Source organism: Macaca fascicularis, chromosome 12, assembly GCF_037993035.2.
Source record: "Macaca fascicularis isolate 582-1 chromosome 12, T2T-MFA8v1.1".
Lineage (NCBI taxonomy): Eukaryota > Metazoa > Chordata > Mammalia > Primates > Cercopithecidae > Macaca > Macaca fascicularis.
Genome location: NC_088386.1, coordinates 85,415,645 through 85,433,679, shown reverse-complemented (window position 1 = coordinate 85,433,679; position 18,035 = coordinate 85,415,645). Strand labels below are relative to the sequence as shown.

General features: G+C 37.7%; 2 protein-coding genes across 23 annotated transcripts in view; one reads left to right on the top strand and one right to left on the bottom strand.

Annotated features, from left to right (window-relative positions):
* The window catches only part of PMS1 (PMS1 homolog 1, mismatch repair system component), a 92,301-nt gene extending 90,977 nt beyond the window's left edge, over nucleotides 1–1,324 (bottom strand). For 5 of the 17 annotated variants that reach the window (XR_006691102.3, XR_012421303.1, XM_045367397.3 and 2 more), the window contains exon 1: nucleotides 331–1,324. The gene's annotated coding sequence lies outside the window, so the exon portion shown is untranslated. The remainder of the gene's footprint in view (nucleotides 1–330) is intronic. The other 12 variants (XR_012421304.1, XM_045367395.3, XM_074009577.1 and 9 more) reach the window with 4 other exon arrangements.
* A 114-nt stretch (nucleotides 1,325–1,438) lies between these two features.
* On the top strand, nucleotides 1,439–15,507 carry ORMDL1 (ORMDL sphingolipid biosynthesis regulator 1). Of its 6 annotated transcripts, none has more exons than XM_065525769.2 (5): nucleotides 1,759–1,895; nucleotides 2,622–2,756; nucleotides 3,168–3,348; nucleotides 10,110–10,261; nucleotides 13,914–15,507. In XM_065525769.2, the coding sequence occupies exons 3-5, from the start codon at nucleotides 3,175–3,177 to the stop codon at nucleotides 14,047–14,049; spliced, it is 462 nt and encodes a 153-aa protein (XP_065381841.1). In that variant the 5' UTR covers nucleotides 1,759–1,895; nucleotides 2,622–2,756; nucleotides 3,168–3,174; the 3' UTR covers nucleotides 14,050–15,507. The 6 variants fall into 6 exon arrangements, 5 of the variants coding, with proteins under 5 accessions (XP_065381839.1, XP_065381841.1, XP_065381842.1 ...); XM_065525770.2 differs by having other exon boundaries at nucleotides 1,759–1,904; XM_065525767.2 differs by lacking the exons at nucleotides 1,759–1,895; nucleotides 2,622–2,756 and adding an exon at nucleotides 1,439–1,520.
* The last annotated feature ends 2,528 nt before the right edge of the window (nucleotides 15,508–18,035 follow it).

Sequence of the window (18,035 nt, the reverse complement as noted above, 5' to 3'; positions counted from 1 at the left end):
TCTAATCATCCCTCCAGATTTAGTTCAGTATCAGCTCTTCAAGAAAGCCTTTCTTCACTGCTGCAGCCTCCTTTCTTTCACCTGTCAACAGAGTAGGTATTCCTTCCTCTGCAGTCCCCCTTTACCTCATTTCTAATTAACCTCATCACAAGTTATTCTATTAATATGTGTTTCTGTCTGTTCCTCCTGACTCAGAGTTCTTTGAGGACAGGGGTTTTATTTTATATCAATCACACATTCCTAGCATAGCCCCTGGAATATAGCACTCTATACCATAGGTGTACCAAATGAATGCTTTTGAAAAAGTGGAATGGTTTATATCGGGCTTACAAATCACAGCAAAGAATGTCTGGGAATATCAGGATAGTCAGTCTTCCATATTTACTGAGAGGGAAAAGGAACACTTCTGAAGGAATGTTGATGACCCGGAAAGTCAGTTAAGGACAACAAGTCTGCCTGAAAAAAGAAGTAAAGATCAGAGAACTCACAGACTTTCATTAGAGAGAACACAAAGAAATCATTTATTTAAAGATCCGACTAAATCCAAAACAAGTTCACAAAGCCAACAGAAATTCAAGATACATAGACATACACAGCGAACATTCTCAAGTCAATTTCAAAATGTTGAAAGCTATTTAGGCAATAAAGATCACAAACTTTCCGCACTGCCAAGGTGAGGGAAATTACATTTCAAAGGCGATTCCAAAAAATCTAATCAAGACTTTCCTCAGGATCAGTTTTTGGTATCCACATTTCCTCAGTATGTGTAATACAGGTGCCTGTCTTGGGCGTACGGATAAACCCAGAAGGCCACGAGCAAACATCGTGATTAACTTTAAAGAGTTTAACTTGCACCCCTTGTATGATGCCACAGGATAGAATACTATAAACCGCCAACCTCACAAGATGAGTTACAGTTGCCATGGGTTAAATTTGCTGCCTGGAAAACAAATTATAAGTCCTGCACCCAGAAGGGTCTGGGAATGGGCCGCAACAAAGACCAAGCCAGAACACCCCGAGCCCAGATCAGCTCAGAGAACGCGCTCCACGTGTGCGCGCCTGCAAGCCCGGCTTCGCTTCCCGCCCGCGGGGAGCGCCCTTAGCTGCACTACAGCGTTCGCGCCCGGACCAGGACGAGTAAAGGAGATGGTGGCCCTCAAGCCCTCGAGAATATAATAAATACCCGTTAGTCATACCACACTACCTTCCTGCTTAGCGCGAGGCAGGCAATTACCATCCACCAGCGGCAAGCAGCCAGCGTCTCACCCGGAGCGCAGGCCCGACCCCTCACTCGCACCCAGCATGCGCGCGGCAGAGCGGGTACAAGGAGCGCGGCACTTAGTCCCGTCTCGCCCGGGGGGAACGTAAGATTGGCGCTGCTCGCAGCCAATCCGCTGGCAGCGAGTCTGTCTGTGAACGCTTCCGCAAGCTACGCAGCGCCCGGCCTGAGGGCGTGTATCCGCGGCCGTAGCAGCCCGGCTGGTCCTGCTGCGAGCCGGCGGCCGGGAGTGGGGCGGCGGGTAAGTGGGCACGAACACGACGGACGCTGTACAGTCTCCTTCGTCCGTAGGGAACTGCTGGCGGCCTAGGGTCGTCCTGAGAGGGAAAAGTGAGGTCCGGCTGCATCTGCGGCGCCCTGCGTGGCCGTGCGAGCCGTGGCCTCAGAGGCTCGTCCCCTACGCAAATCTTCGCTGTCTTGCCAGGGTCCTGACGTGACGTGCGGCTGCGAGAAGGAAGGGGCGGGTTGAGGGAGGTGCTGAGGTGGTAGCAGTGGCGGCCTTTGCTGCGTTTTCTCTGTCCCAGAGGGCTCAGGCAGGGGGAACTCCCTTGAGGAGCCGCTGCGGGTCGCCGTCTCCGGAGGCACCGGCGAGGGCAGAGCCGACGGCCTCTTCACGGTCTGTAAGGTCATTGTTTACCAGTCGCGGGGCAGCGCGGCAAACCTGCTGGGGAAAGGTTTTCTGGTTGGAATAGGATGAGTACCGCACCAGCTTTGCCTTCCAGCTGAGATGTAAATTTCAGGCCTCCATCCTGTGGAACGTGGGAAAACTATCTTGAGTATTGGCATGTTCTAAGTAGTTTAAAATAATGTATGATAAATGATGTGTGTTTAGACGAAGGATTTACACATACAAATTGGAGACTCTCGCGGTCTTAGTGTAACTAACTTTTCGTCCCCTTAACCCTTGATGCCTGTTCTGTGCGTCTCTAGAGGGGAAGGAGCATTATACTCTGGAAGCACTTGCTGGATGGGGAAAAGAGAAGTTCCTCTCCGTATGCTAACTCCGTAATACAAGCGTTTGTGTATTTTAAAATCACAACTGTTCCAAATGTAATCTAGCCTCGTTTTCCCCCTCCCTCGGATGATAGGTGTTCTTCAGGACAGTTTTATTTTAAGGAATTCTTAGACCCAAGTAAACACCATCATTAAAAGAACTGGTAACTATTATCAGTTCTTCCTTTGGAGTCCATCTTAAATGGAAAGGAGATGGGAAAAACTTTTTTAAAGAGAAGAAAGAAAACTGAAGTTTTTTAATTGACTAGAGAAATATTCAGAAGACTCTTTATTTTCACCTAGATGTATCACAAAATTGAGAAACAAACATTATCCCTTGACCATGTAGATTTTACACCACATTATGTCAACGGCATGTACCTTCCACATTCAGTATTCAGAAAGAAGTGATCTGAACTCTGACTATTCTTTATGGATACAGTAAGTCAGATATAAGAGTCTGGCTACTTGACAGACTGGCTGGGTGAGTTCTGCTTTTTCTTTTTAATATAAATTTATTATGTTGGTAAATTTAGCTTTTGGCTTTTCACGTTGCTCTCATGATATAAGAAAATGTAGGTTATCTCAATTTGAATTTTCCTATTTAGTAAAACAGCATGCTAGAAAACAAACTTTAGGAAAGGCATTTTAACTACTTTTTAAATTAGAACCATGATAATAAGTCTTGTCTTACCATAAAGTCAGATGTTGACGATTCTTCACTGCTGTCAGCAGCATCTCTACAAGTAGCATATTTTGGATGGTGTTTGTGTGCTACCTCAAGATAACTAGGAAAAAATAATCATCGTAACACATGTACCTTGTCATGTCAGAATTGGGGGTGTTTAGATTGCCAGTTATATCAGTGTTGATTCATTTTATTACTTTCCTATAGAGCAAACATGAATGTTGGAGTTGCCCACAGTGAAGTGAATCCAAATACCCGTGTCATGAACAGCCGGGGTATGTGGCTAACATATGCATTGGGAGTTGGCTTGCTTCATATTGTCTTACTCAGCATTCCCTTCTTCAGTGTTCCTGTTGCTTGGACTTTAACAAATATTATCCATAATCTGGTAAGAATTTCACATTATACTAAACACTTAAAAGTTTTAGGTTTAGTGGTTGCCAGAAATTAAGGGGCGGAAGGAATGGAGGGTTATTGCTTAATGGGTACAGAGTTTTTAGTTTTGCAAGATGAAGAGAGTTGTGGATGTCGATGGTAATGGTGATGATTGCACAACAATATGAATGTTTTTAATACCACTCAATTATACATTTAAAATCGCAGCACTTCGGGAGGCCAAGGCGGGTGGATCACAAGGTCAGGAGTTCAAGACCAGCCTTGCCAACATGGTAAAACCTTATCTCTACTAAAAACACAAAAATTAGCTGGGCGGGGCAGCACATGCCTGTAGTCCCGGCTACTCTGGAGGCTGAGGCAGGAGAATCCCTTGAACCTGGGAGGCAGAGGTTGCAGTAAGCCAAGATTATGTCACTGTACTCCAGCCTGGGTGACAAAGTGAGACTTTGTCTCAAAGGAAAAAAGCATCTAAGATGGTAAACTTTATGACGTGTGTTTAAACACAGTTTTTAAAAAAGCTTAAGGTTTTGTGATATGTACAACTTAGTTTTTTTAACAGCTTTTTTTGAGATATAATTCACATGCAATAAAATCCACCCATTTAAAGTGTATAGTTTAGTGGTTTTTAGTATATAAGACTTAATTTTGAAGAATTCTAATCTGGGATAGAATTTTCTTTTTTCTTTCACACTTTATTTCAAAACTGGGCCTTTTTCTAAGTAAGACTTTTTTTTTCTCATTGTATAAAATCCAGAAAATAGATCATTTTAGTTTCAATCCTTGTTAACTTATCTATCTAAATTGTATAAGTATTCTTTACTGTTTCAGTATTTAAGTGTTGAACTTAATCATATCTTATGTGATTCAGGATCTTATGGTGCCTTAGCTGCTGCTTGTTGAGTATCACTCTCTTGTATTAGTGCTAACAGAGTAGCAAAGTTTTGACTGACTCTACTGACCATATAATGCAGCCCTGGAAATTGCCTTTTACAAAAACAAAAAATCCTGACAGCGACTTTTCTAGTTTTAATAGCCTATTAAAATAACGTGAAAAGGAGGAAATAGTTACTTGAAAATTTTAATTGAATCCAGTTTAGCAGTACATTTGTTGAAAGATATTTTTTAAAATTAACTTAAAGCATTAAGACAGGAAAACAGGAGAAATTGATTTTTTAAAATTAACATTTATTTTGGCCAGGAGCGGTGGCTCACTGTAATCCCAGTGCTTTGGGAGGCTGAGGCAGGCAGATCACTTGAGGTCAGGATTTCTAGACCAGCCTGGGCAACATGGTGAAACCGGAAACCCTGTCTCTACAAAAAATACAAAACCTTAGCCGGGCATGGTGGCAGCACATCTGTAGTCCCAGCTACTCGGGAGGCTGAGATGGGAGAATCGGGAGGCTGAGGTGGGAGAATCACTTGAGCCTGGGAGGCGGAGGTCACAGTGAGCCATGATTGTGCCACTGCACTCCAGCCTGGGTGACAGTGAGACCCTGTCTCAAATAATAACAATAATAATAATATTTATTTTCTATCTTCTGGAGTATATTTGAAGTTGACTGGAGGAGGACAAGAATGATGTGCTGGTAGACATGATAAATACGTGTCCATTTAGTCCATTTTATGTGATAGACTTTGTAAGGGCAAAAGATGTTTTCTTTTAAATAGTGACTTCTCTGAAATATTTTGCACTAATCATCTCCCTTTTGTTGAAACTTCCTTTGGCTTCCATAGGATCACTTTCACCGGCATGTATTTCTGACCTTCTCTTTCTTCTTATGGAGTCTTACTTTCTCTTTTCCTCTCTTAAATATTTCTATTCCCAAGGTTCTTTTCTTCATCTCTTCTTATGCTATGTATTCTACCTAGGTTACTTCATCTACCTATATTTTCAGTTTCTACCTGTAGAATAAGGATGCTCCTATTTATTTATATCACCAGATTACCTTGCACCTTAAACCAAACGAGTATAAATGGAACTTATCTTATTCCTGATTAGTCCCTTACCACCCACAATCTGCTCCTCTGACTTCACCACTAATCTTTTCTAAAGGCCAAGCCGGACAGCTAAATGTTAATGGTAAAGCAATTAATACACAGGTTGAGCATCCCTAATAGGAAACCCAAAATAGAAAATGTTCTAAAATTCGAAACTTTTTTAGCACCAACATGGTGCCACAAGCGGAAAATTCCATACCTGACCTGACAGGTTGCAATTAAAATGCAGTCAAAACTTTATTTCATGCACAAAATTATTAAAGATAACCATACAAAATTATATTTAGGCTGTGTGTGTATGATGTATATGAAACATAAATGAATTTCATGTTTAGACTTGGGCCCTGTCCCCAAGATATCTCATTATGTATATGCCGATACTCCAAAATCCAAAACAATCCAAAATCTGAAACACTTCTGCTCCCGAGCATTTTGGATAAGGAATACTCAACCTGTAACGTATAGTCCAAACAGACTGTTTACAGAGTAAAATGGAGCTCTGGTAATAACTACTATAAGAGAATAGGTATAATCAGAACCATCCAATGCAAACAAGAATACAAAGTCACCTAAGTCTTAGGATAACTTTTCCTTTATATTCCATATCCAGTTTGCTCAGAGCACTGCCTTCTACTGCTTTACTCTCAACTTGATCCCCATACCCTCATTTTTTCCACAAGTAAATTACTCGGATAAATCAAATGGTCTTCTTGATGCTTCTCTACCCTTCTGCATTCCAGCTTGGCAGAGTGATGTTTTAAAAATGCGTGCTTGCTCAAGTCATACTCTTAAGTCATTCAGTGATTATCCACTGCAGTCATGGTAAAATCCAAGTTTCTTGTGTGACATATAAGACCAGTTGATAACAGTGCAGAAACAAGGAGACTTCACCTTATCTCAACCATCTCTAAATACAGGCTGTACACTAGCAATAAAATCATCTGCTCTCATTTTATTGCTTTGGCTTAAGCTATTCTACTATATTTTCTTTTCACCTGGACCAAGTACTCTTTTGTTTTTAAGAGACTGGCGTGATCATAGCTCCTCCCACCTTAGCTTCCCAAGAAATTTGAGGACTACACATGCCGCCATATCTGGCTAATTTGTTTTTATTTTAATAGTGATAGGGTCTCACTATGTTGCCCAGGCTGGTCTTGAACTCCTGGCCTCACACAATCCTTCTGCACCAGCCTCCCAAAGTGCTGGGATTACAGGCATGAGCCACCATACCCAGCCATTTTGTTTTTTTTACAGAGACAGGGCCTCATTCTGTTACCTAGGCTGGAGTGCAGTGGCATGATCATAGTTCACTGCAGCCTCGAACTCCTGGTCTTAAGTGATCCTCCTGCCTCAGCCTCCCTCAGCTAGGACTGTAGGTGTGTGCCACCATGCTCATCTGATTGACTGATTGAGATGGGGATCTTGCTATGTTACCCATCTTGTCTCAAACTTCTGGCCTCAAGTGATCCTCCTGTCTTAGCCTCCCAAAGCATGAGTGAGCCATGGCACTCAGGGCCTACTTTTATTTTTTTGAGATGGAGTATCTCTGTGTCATCCAGGCTGGAGTGCAGTGGCACAATCTTGGCTCACTGCAACCTGCACCTCCCAGGTTCAAGCGATTCTCCTGCCTCAGCCTCCCGAATCGATGGGACTACAGGCATGCACCACTACACCCAGCTAATTTTTATATTTTTAGTAGAGGTGGGGTTTCACCATGTTGGCTGGGCTGGACTTGAACTCCTGACCTCAGGTGATCCACCTGTCTTGGCCTTCCAAAATGCTGGGATTACAGGTGTGAGCTACCATGCCCAGCCCTCTCTAGTATTTTAATACCCCTCCCTCCTTCCTGCTCTCCTACAGCAAAACTGTCCCTCCAGGAATCTACACAACTCCCATGCTGCATTCTTTTATCATGTGGTTGTCATTGTTTTACAATTAGCAGTTTATCTCTTTATGTTTTAATTTTTGTATCTCTAAAGACTTATTTAAATGTTTGCTGAATAAGTTAGTCTTCTTTTTTTTTTTTTTGAGACGGAGTCTCACTGTCACCCAGGCTGGAGAGCAGTGGCGTGATCTCAGCTCACTGCAACCTCCGCCTCCTGGGTTCAAGCAATTCTCCTGCCTCAGCCTCCTGAGTAGCTAGGATTACAGGTGTGCACCACCACGCCTGGCTAATTTTTGTATTTTTAATAGAGACGTCGTTTCACTATGTTGGTCAGGCTGGTCTCGAACTCCCAGGTGATCTGCCCGCCTTGGCCTCCAAAGTACTGAGCATGAGCCACCACACCTGGCCAAGTTAGTCTTTTCCATTCTCCAATGGCACATGTATTAAGTATATTTTAGAAGCCATCCCTGCACCACTACCACCCCCTAACCTTGTTTCAAATTGGTTGACCATGGACAAATGATTGGTAATTAACACTGTATAGAAAGCAAACCTCTGATTTATTTGTTATTAGTTCACCACACTAAAAACTTAATTACCCATAGGAGTTGCAATTACATGACTCCAAATTTAAGTTTCCTTTGAAGATAGCCACAATAAACCAATTAAAAATCTGAAATATATATTGAATGCCTTTAAAAATGAGAAAATGGACCTAATTGTTACACCCAGTTAGAAAAATAGTGTATTTGCCTTTCTGAAAGAAACCTACAGTGGTTGTTTTATTAAGTGCTACCTCATCCTTAGAGGTTATGCTTCACAAGATTCTTGGCCCAGCTTTAAAAATGAATGATTCATTTTGATTCAGTAGGTATTAGTAAGGACTAGCCATGAGCTACATACTTTTGTTCCCTAATTCTTTTAATGTAGGAATAATGATCACAAACATTTTTATATAAAAATAATTTAAAAAATAATACTGGGGCAGAAGATATATGGCCAGATAAAGATTTTATTATTTTTCACTGAAAAGATGTATAAAATAAACTGTTTCGATATTCTAAACACTAGTTAAGTCTATATAGTTTGAAGGAAATAATGAAAGGATGATTATTCTTTTAGTTTCTAATATGTATGTGGTCTGGAACAGATGTTCTTAACTTTTTGGGGGTCCTATACCCCCTGAGAATTTGAAAACATACTTTCTGTTTTATAATTCACTTTAAAGCCCATATAAAAATGGTTTTGTAGTGCTTACAGAATAAATACTCCTTGGCATAATGTCATCTTCCAATATTTCTAATGTTGGAAGTGTCCAGTGTCTAATGTCTTGCAGTGTCCCGTGCTTATTCCTAGTGTATTCAGGCTAATGGGAAAACAAACATCATTCAAACAACTCTAACACAATATACCGTACTGTAATCGTATTTTCAATAAAATTGTATACAACTACATAAACAGGAGATTAATTATTACTAATGAGGTAGGTTTTCCTAAGGAATTGTTATTTGAGCTGAACCTTTAAGAATGAGGTAATTAATGAGGTAGCATCAAGACTTTTGCCACAGCAACAACGAACCTTTCCCTCCCCTGCCATTTGCTGAGTATTCTGATTGTACCTTTGATAGCAATTTCTGCCCTACTTTCTAGCTGTTTATGCATATCTTTTTTTCCTTACCATCTCTTAGAGGATTAAATTTCTCCAAGGCTTGGGTACATCTCATTCAATTTCATATGTGCGTGTATGTCCTGTGTCTTGTACATATAAGCCACTTATTAAATATTTGGTGGGTTAAATCCAATTGAACATGAGTCCTTTCCTCCATAGCTTACGTGTTATTGCAGCTAAACGACTTCTGAATTGCCTAATGGAAAAACTAGGAAGTAGACTAAGCCTTGAAAGGAAGGGCTTGGTTAACTTGGTATCATACAAAATTTCAAATCCGTAATTTTTCTACATAATCATTAAAAGCTGAGGTAGGAAAAATGACATCACATTGTGGCGTTTAGAAGGAAAAATTTTGTGTCATGATAATATTTAGGCATTATCCTTTTACAGTGTCTCAAGCAGTGATCCTGAATGAAACACTGCCTATCAGTCTAAATGGGTATCATAATCTCAAGGAAACCAGATCTACTATATATTGGTTTTATTCTATCCTAACTATTAATAAAAATGTTATATGTTTCATATGATGTGACAGATCTGACAGAATGGCTTTTAGTAATGTTATTTGCTTTGAGTTTTAAAAACTGACTTCAGAAGAAACACTATTGAGGCACAATGGCGATTTAAAAAGGGAATTGAGTGGAACATTATACCTATTATATCAAACTATTTTTGTTGCTTTGGAAGAGAACTATTAAGGCAAAGGCAGTCATCATATTAAATATCTCAAAACTATTTTTCCCGATAGATTTTAATCATTTTATTGTTTTCTACTAGTTTGTATGTCTTCATCATTTTTTAAGTATCATCAAATTTACTAATATACCCTGAAGAAAAACCTCCTGTACATTGGGGAAAAAGTAATCCTATTTCCTAATAGGAAAAGTGTAGGAAAATCTGAATGTAAAGATACAAAGCTACACTGATACTTATTTTCAATTTAATGAAAAGAAATGCAAACAGGTTACTTTCAATTGACCTTTTACAAATTCTCATTTAATAATAATTTATATACCCTAGAAAGTTCTATTTTATTATAATGAAACTGGCCACAGCCTTTCACTATTATCTGAAAGCACAAAATGAACTCAGCTAAATCCCACACTCTCTCACAAACAGCTTGGAACCTTGTTAATGCTACTGACAAAGACTAATTTTGTATTTAATATTGTTCATTTCTACCCCCTTGCTTGTTTTCCAGGGGATGTATGTATTTTTGCATGCAGTGAAAGGAACACCTTTCGAAACTCCTGACCAGGGTAAAGCAAGGCTTCTAACTCATTGGGAACAACTGGACTATGGAGTACAGTTTACATCTTCACGGAAGTTTTTCACAATTTCTCCAATAATTTTGTAAGTGGCAGAAATGTTTAGGTATGAGGAGGATTGGATAAGAGGAAAATATCCTTTCATCAGATTGAATTGGAATTAGAAACAGCATTTTGTTGAAAACTTCTATCAATAAGTGGCACCTCGGATAGAATATAAATTATAGACAGAATTTTTAACAAGTTGATAATAAATTAGTTTTCACTTCAGTCAGTACATACGAAGACAATATTACATGCTAATCAGTGCACCTAGACATGTAGGATATAGAGGTCAAATGTATTCCAGCTCCCATTCTTAGGTTTCATATAAGGACACAAAATACATAATCATATTCTATATTGCACTGTCAGATTAATCTCCCTAAGCAATGATTTAGACAATCAGAAGAATTTCACTGGCCACCTAACCTATTAAGATATTCAGACTCCTTGGGAAAGAGTATGGTTTCGAAAAAAAGAGGTCAGGCTTTCATTACAGGACAGACCTGGGTGGAGTCCTATATATATCATTCAGCCAGCTTGGTTTGCTCATATATAAAATTCTAGCTAGTGATACCTAATTCAATACTAATGCTGTAAGAAATAAATGAGATAATATCTACCTGGATAGCATGTAACCTGTATCTGGTATCTAATTTCTTTCTTTTATCTGATGTTCTGCACCTTCCAGAAAATAGTTCTTACCCCATTTTCCCTTGATGTAAATATTTTATCCCCACCCAACTCGTACCTGGCCTTCTAAGCAGCATTTCTTGAATATTTCATGTGTAGTACTATTTCTGTCTTTGTTCAAATCATATCTCCTACCTGAAATGCCGCTTCCTTTTTTCCCCAGCTTTATTGAGGTATAATTGACAAATAAAAAAAATGTATATATGTTTTATTTTGTCTCTCCAAAGAATTTATAAGTGCATGGATTGCTTTGAATCCCACAGTAAGTACAGTGGCCTACACATAATAGAGGTATTGCTCATATATCTTAATACTCTGTACCATCTAGCTTAAACATAATAATATCCATGATAGTGTCAGCACAGCCTGGCGCAGCACAAAAGACATCCTGGAGGTGGATGTTGGAAATCCTTATGCTAGAACTTAAGAGAGAATAGGCTTTAGATATTTAAGTAAGGGAAGACATTTTTCAAGTGAAAGGAATAAACTGATCATAAAATAATGGGGTCCTTTTTCCTTAATTTATAGCCCTTTGAGGAAATTTTGAACTGGTTTAGTCCCATATAAAATTAACCTCAAAGAAAAGTGTCAGTGAGGTCTAATAAAAATAAACGTAAGCTACGTGGGAAGCTGAGGCAGGAGATGGTTTGAGCCTAGGAGTTGGAGGCTGCAGTGAGCTCCAGTCACATGCTGTACTCCAGTTTGGGCAACAGAGTAAGACCCGATTTATTAAATAAATAAGTGAATGAATGCATGCATGCATGTAATAACAAAAATATTGGTTATTCAGATGGCCCTGAATTTGGATTTTGGCTCAACCCCTTTGAAGCTCTGTGACTTTTGGCCATTTTCTTCAAAGGCTCAGTTTTCTCATCTGTAAAACATTGAAGATTGCATCATAATACATGTAAAACGCCTGACATATTCTGAAGTTTTAGTCACAGTTATCACACAAAAGGTCAACTGAGATGTACCTGTGTACAGTGTCCATATTTCTCAAAATATATTTTTGACCAACAGGTATGATTTCAAATATTCTGATTAAATTGCTTACTTAACTGAAGAAATAGCATTAAAGCCATCTATATAGCATTAAGACTTTTCAAAGTGCTTTCACATTTTCTTACTTAACTATTTGTCAGGTAGGTGTGACATGGAATGTTATTCCAGATTTTTTTTTTTTTTTTTTTTGAGACAGAGTCTCGCTCTGTTGCCCAGGCCAGAGCGCAGTGGCGTGACCTCGGCTTACTGCAACCTCCACCTCCCAGGTTCAAGCAATTCTCTTGCCTCAGCCTCCCCAGTAGCTGGGACTACAGGTGTGTGCCACCATGCCCAGCTACTTTTTGTATTTTTAGTAGAGATGGGGTTTCACCATGTTGACCAGGCTGATCTTGAACTCCTCACCTCAGGTGATCCGTCTGCCTCGGCCTCCCAAAGTGCTGGGATTACAGGCATGAGCCACCATATTCCAGATGTTTAGGTAAAGAAACAGACTCAAATGCATTATCTTGCACCTAGTTGGAGTTAAGAGCTCAGGTTTACACCCTAAACTACTATCTTGTAATACAGGTCTCTTTCCAATATAGCTGTTGGCAAATAAATGTTGTCACACTGATTCCCACCTGGGTTTTGCATACCATCAGAGGGTTGTCTAAGTTTTTGAAAGAGGCAAGTAATTTTCATATAATCTACACACAAAATTCGTTTAAAAGACAAAAAGGGGATATATGCTAGGTTATAGTCAAAAGAACCCATTATAAGATTTATTATTTCTAACCTATCCCAGATTATAGATTAAACCTGTAATGATGGTGGGAAATGAAATGAGTTTGCTAGATGCAAGTGATGTCCTATTTTGTTCAGTAAAGGAAGTATAAATTTAGTCTTCAAATACATGAAAGCAGGAAGAAAGAATTTCAGAATTGAATATGGTTTACACTCGAGAAAGAATATTCTGACTAGTTTGCAAAATAGGTGGAAGATTGTAGGATTTCTCAATGTAGATGGTTCTAAAAATGTATAAAATTCTCTGACTGTGATTTTTTGTCATACTTGGAAGTAGCTTCTCTCTTCTAACCATATTACACAAGATATTTATTTTCCCTTATGAGAAACTAATGTCAGTAAAGACTTTTAGAATACTTTCCCTGTGTACTACAAAAATAAACACCTAAATAGAAACTAACTTCTTAGTTATGAACAAATAAGACATGATGTTTTATTCTTTATATCTTTTCTGTATTATTCCGTTAGTAATCAGATGATGTGTCTGCACCTTGATATACCCGTAGGTGAAACTAAACATTCTGGACTTGGTGATTTATGGTTTTAAAGGTGCTTTAGGCTTGGGGCTTGTTAAAACAAATTCTCAGTTGGATATCCAAAAACATACATGCATTTGATTATTAAAAAGCAGCTGGAATGGTACAACAGTGTCTTTCAAGTTACCAGTTAAACTGGTTACAGAGCTGCTTAATCAACTACAGTATGAAAATGAGAACATCAAAAGGGCAACTAAATATTTATTTCCTTCAAAGATAGGAATTGTACTAATGAACTAAAACCCCATTTTTCGGAGCTTTGCAGTAGAGGTTTTTAACCTGTGAGTCATAAAACTTTTTGAGAATAAGATGAATGCTTTGAATCCAGATCTCTCTCAGAAACATACATAGAAATACAGAACCACACCTGTAATTACAGAGGGCATATGAACCCTAGTTTGAAAGCCTTGCTTTAAAGGATGCAATGTGTTCTATTAAATGTATTTAATACAATTACAGAAATGGAAAATATGGACCTCCATTAAACAAATTTTTTAGTTCCTAATGAGATAAAACTTGGGGCCAAACTAAAATGGTTCCTTTTATTTTAGTGCTCAGAAATAGTTTTATTTTTAGGTATTTATGCTTTAATGGCCTTTTTTTTCTACCTTTAAAATTGTTTAAGTTCTAAGTAATTTTATTTTTGGATGTTATATATATTCTTAACTTTTATCTCTACAGATATTTTCTGGCAAGTTTCTATACGAAGTATGATCCAACTCACTTCATCCTAAACACAGCTTCTCTCCTGAGTGTGCTAATTCCCAAAATGCCACAGCTACATGGTGTTCGGATCTTTGGAATTAATAAGTATTGAAATCTTTTGAAACTGAACAAAACATTTTACAGCTGCTGAATTTCTTATAAGAAAGGAGTGGTTATAAACTGCACTGTTTCTGTGATAATGTGAAATTAAGAAGTATTTACATTGGAGGGCCAATGGTTGGTCCTTCAAGTGCTGTTTTGAAGTGCAGATTTCCATTAAATGATGCCTCTGTTTAATACATCTGGTATATTTCTGAAGAGGGGCTTTATAAGCAGGCTGGGCAGGCCCAGCTTATAAGTTCAAGGGCATCACAGTGAGGGTGTGGTAGATAAATTCAAGGAAATAAGAGATTTGTAAAAAACTAGGACCAGCTTAACTTATAATGAATGGGCATTGTGTTAAGAAAAGAACATTTCCAATCATTCAGCCATGGTTAGTTAAAGCAGACTTACATGTAAACTGGAATCATCTCTATACAAGTTTATTAAAGATTATTTTTATTACTATACATATTTCTCTTGTTTTATGTAAGAGGATGTATATCCTTTTGTTTTATACAAGCCATTTCTCACTTATGAGGGTACTTTTTTGGTTTTGCTGGCTCAATATTGTGTATTGGTCAGTGAGGCCATTTTTACATTTATTACATTACAGAGTTCATGGAGGTTCACCTTTGTGACTGATTGGTGATAGAAAATAGCCAAGTATCTGACAAGCAGCCTCTGAGTCAGTGTTCTAATTTTGGAACAAAGCGGGTTTTACTGCTTTTCCAGACACAAGGCTGCTAAACCAATTAAGAAAATAATTTATTTCTTTCAAGCAACTGAAAAGTAATGGTAATTTAAAGGTGTCTGCTTATTTGGTTGAACTATTTAATTGGCAAAGTTTGTCATCATTTGAAAAAGGAAATATAAAAGAACAACCATATAGCCAACCTGTGGCAGAAATGACGTCTCTAGCAATAGTACCAAAGTAAGTAATGGAGTCTTTTTTGGCAGGTCTGCAGTAAAAGATAACATTTTCTTTTCTTAGTTCTCCTGCTCTCAACCCCCATATTTTGCCCATGAATATTTTGCCTTTGAATACGTGGGTTTTAGTATATATAGCCCAAAATGGTAACTGTCTCCAGAACAGCAACCATATTGAATTCTTGTGACTTAGGAAAGCTTCCTATAGTTGCTGACATTAATTGCAAGAAATAACTATATACTACTTTGAGAAGTAAACGTCAAAAAAAACCAAGTTCAGATATGGGACAAAATTTAAAAATTCAGTAACATTTATAAACATAATTGAATGAAAAGAATTACAGACCAACTTAAACATCAATTCGTGTCAGTAAACTGACTTTGGGGGGTAATGATCATTGTTTTGTACTTCAAAAGTATTGAGTTTAGAAATCAGTTGTATGATACTACCTTTGTATGTCTGTCTTTTCCCATGTATTTTTAAATAACTGGTGATCCATAATTTAATAAAATTTTTCCTTGGTGTAAGATTATTTCAAAAGCTCTCCAAATTTAGTCATCAAAATTAAAGTGACATTTTTCAAGTTTATTTTTAAGCAACTGAATTTGTAAAATTAAAGTAACAAAAAACATTCATTTTTCTTTATTTTAAAGTTCATCTCAAAAGGCTTACATTTTTTTAACATACTTCAGAGACAGAAGTCTCCCTCTTACACATGCTTTCTTCACTGCTTTCTCCTATCAATGCTTTAAAAATATTTACTCGGTAGATATTTGAAGGGCCCACTCTGTTACAGGAATTATGTTAGGTACTGAGGATAGTCTGTAAACAAGACAAACCAACTCCCTTCCCTTTGATGGCTACATTCCAGTTTCAAACAAAATCTATAATGACTATTACTTGGAACAAAATAAATTGCCATGCCATAAATGCTTCAAGTCAGGAGACATAATGGCAGTTTCTAAGGAGTCATGAGCTCAGAAATGCCACTAATTTTAGCATTCATTGGTGGATCTTTCTTGCAGCAATTATTACTGTGGAGTTCTAGTGATGATTTTCTGTTTATCTTATTCCTTCTATAATTATTTATTGGAATCTTTTATAAGGAAGATTTGTCTATTCTCCCTCATTTACTTATTTATTAAATCACTTATACTCTGGGCTCATGGATATTTCATTCTTTGGGTTATATAATCCATTATGATTTGTTGCTCAAATTGTCCTCCAGCTTTGACCATTAGGAGTGCTTACAAGTTGACTGCTATGTCCCTTTGACCTGCCCCCATCCTTGTTCTAGGTTTATGGTACTACTGTCTATTGAATTATAAAGATCCTAAGGGGCATAATAATATCTCCTTGACTAACACCTATGTGAATTAGCTTATAGAGCTATATGAGGCTAAATTAGAGAAGCCCTTGGACACCATGTAATTCAACCCCCTGCCTTAACTTTTTTTTTTTTTTTTTTTTTTTGAGATGGCTGGAGCCGGGTTTTTTTGGTCTCCCAGGCTGGAGCACAGTGATGTGATCCCAGCTCACGGCAACCTCTGCCTCCCGTGTTCAAGCAATTCTCCTGCCTCAGCCTCCTGAGTAGCTGGGATAATGGGTGTGTGCCACCACGTCCAGCTAATTTTGTATTTTTAGTAGAGATGGGATTTCACTATGTTGGTCAGGCTGGTCTCAAACTCCTGACCTCAAGTGATCTGCTTGCTGGGCCCCCTACCTTAGCTTAAATCTTCATTAATTACCACCCTTCTGTTTAGTTCTGTTTTAATAATAATATTAATAGAAGAGGACTTATAAGACAGTATATTCTAGTTTTGTAATGGAATTTACAATTTGTTGTATATTGAGTCAAAAATCTAATATTTACATAACTCTTCAACTATTTAAAGATAACTTTTAAATTTGTGTCAGCAGCATGGAATAAATATTACTAGAGCCTTCATCATTTTCGATATGATATGGTTTCAGATTTCTCCCACTATCCTGGTAATTCTGCTCTAAGTTCCAGTTTATTCCTTATTATATAGCACAAGAGTTAAATACAAGAGGTGATCAGATATGCTGTGAAAGAGTACCACTTCCCCTGTTCTGGATGCTTTTTTTTTTTAACACTGCTTAATACCACTTTAGTTTTTTATTTTGACAACTACATATCACTGATTCACTATGTCACTAAAATCTTTAATCTTCAATATATAGTGCTGTTAAATTATGATTACCCTTCACATATTAAATTGATTTATTAAACCAAACTCTTAAGACATTTTTCCTCTAGAACTCCATCTTGTTAGATTTTAGTTTATTGATTCATCTTCTCTAGCTAAAGCTGAATCTTGATTTTCATGCAGTATATTTCTCCTGTGTCTTCTATATTATATATGTCATCAGTAAGTATCACATAAAAATAGCCTTATGCTAGTCATGAAGAATACAAATGGAGCAACCCAGTGTCAACCAGTGCAATTTAATAGTCTTTCTAACAGGATAGAAAGAAAAGAGTAATTCCCAAAACAGTAACACGGATACTGCATGTCAATGTGAGAAATGTGAACAAGTTCAGTACTAAAAAGACATGTCTAGGTAAAATACCCTAAAAGGAGGTTTGGAGTAGTGCAAGGCAGGGGAGGGGAAGGTAAGTGGAATAGCAGAGATAAACTCTCTATTATGTCAGAAAGAAAATAATGAGATGTATCACATTTTACTCCCTAATCTCAGTTCCAGGTAAAAATGATCCAGTGATTTAGCAAGTAGTTTGTTATGTTGGGTTTAAAATTTTTCATATAGCTACAAATGAACGCAAGAGAATTATAAACATCAAAGTCAGAATCCTGAATATATCAAGTATATAGAACACAGGGCTTCAACTCTATTGGATGATTTTATCTCAAGTTGAATGTTGGCCTCACAGAAGTTGTTTATAGTATTTCCTTTTTTCAAAATCTGAAACATTTCATAATTAGAAAAACAGTAAAAAAAAAAAATTTGAGTTTTCAGTGTAGTATTGTAATTTATTTCATTTCTTGACACATATTCAAGCCCTTGATAAACAATGGTTATAGAAT

Coding starts and splice junctions, on each gene's coding strand:
- ORMDL1 (XM_065525767.2), top strand. CDS start 3,175: ATGAATGTTGGAGTTGCCCACAGTGAAGTGAATCCAAATACCCGTGTC. Junction 3,349..10,109: donor CAAATATTATCCATAATCTG/GTAAGAATTTCA, acceptor CTTGTTTTCCAG/GGGATGTATGTATTTTTGCA. Junction 10,262..13,913: donor ACAATTTCTCCAATAATTTT/GTAAGTGGCAGA, acceptor TTATCTCTACAG/ATATTTTCTGGCAAGTTTCT.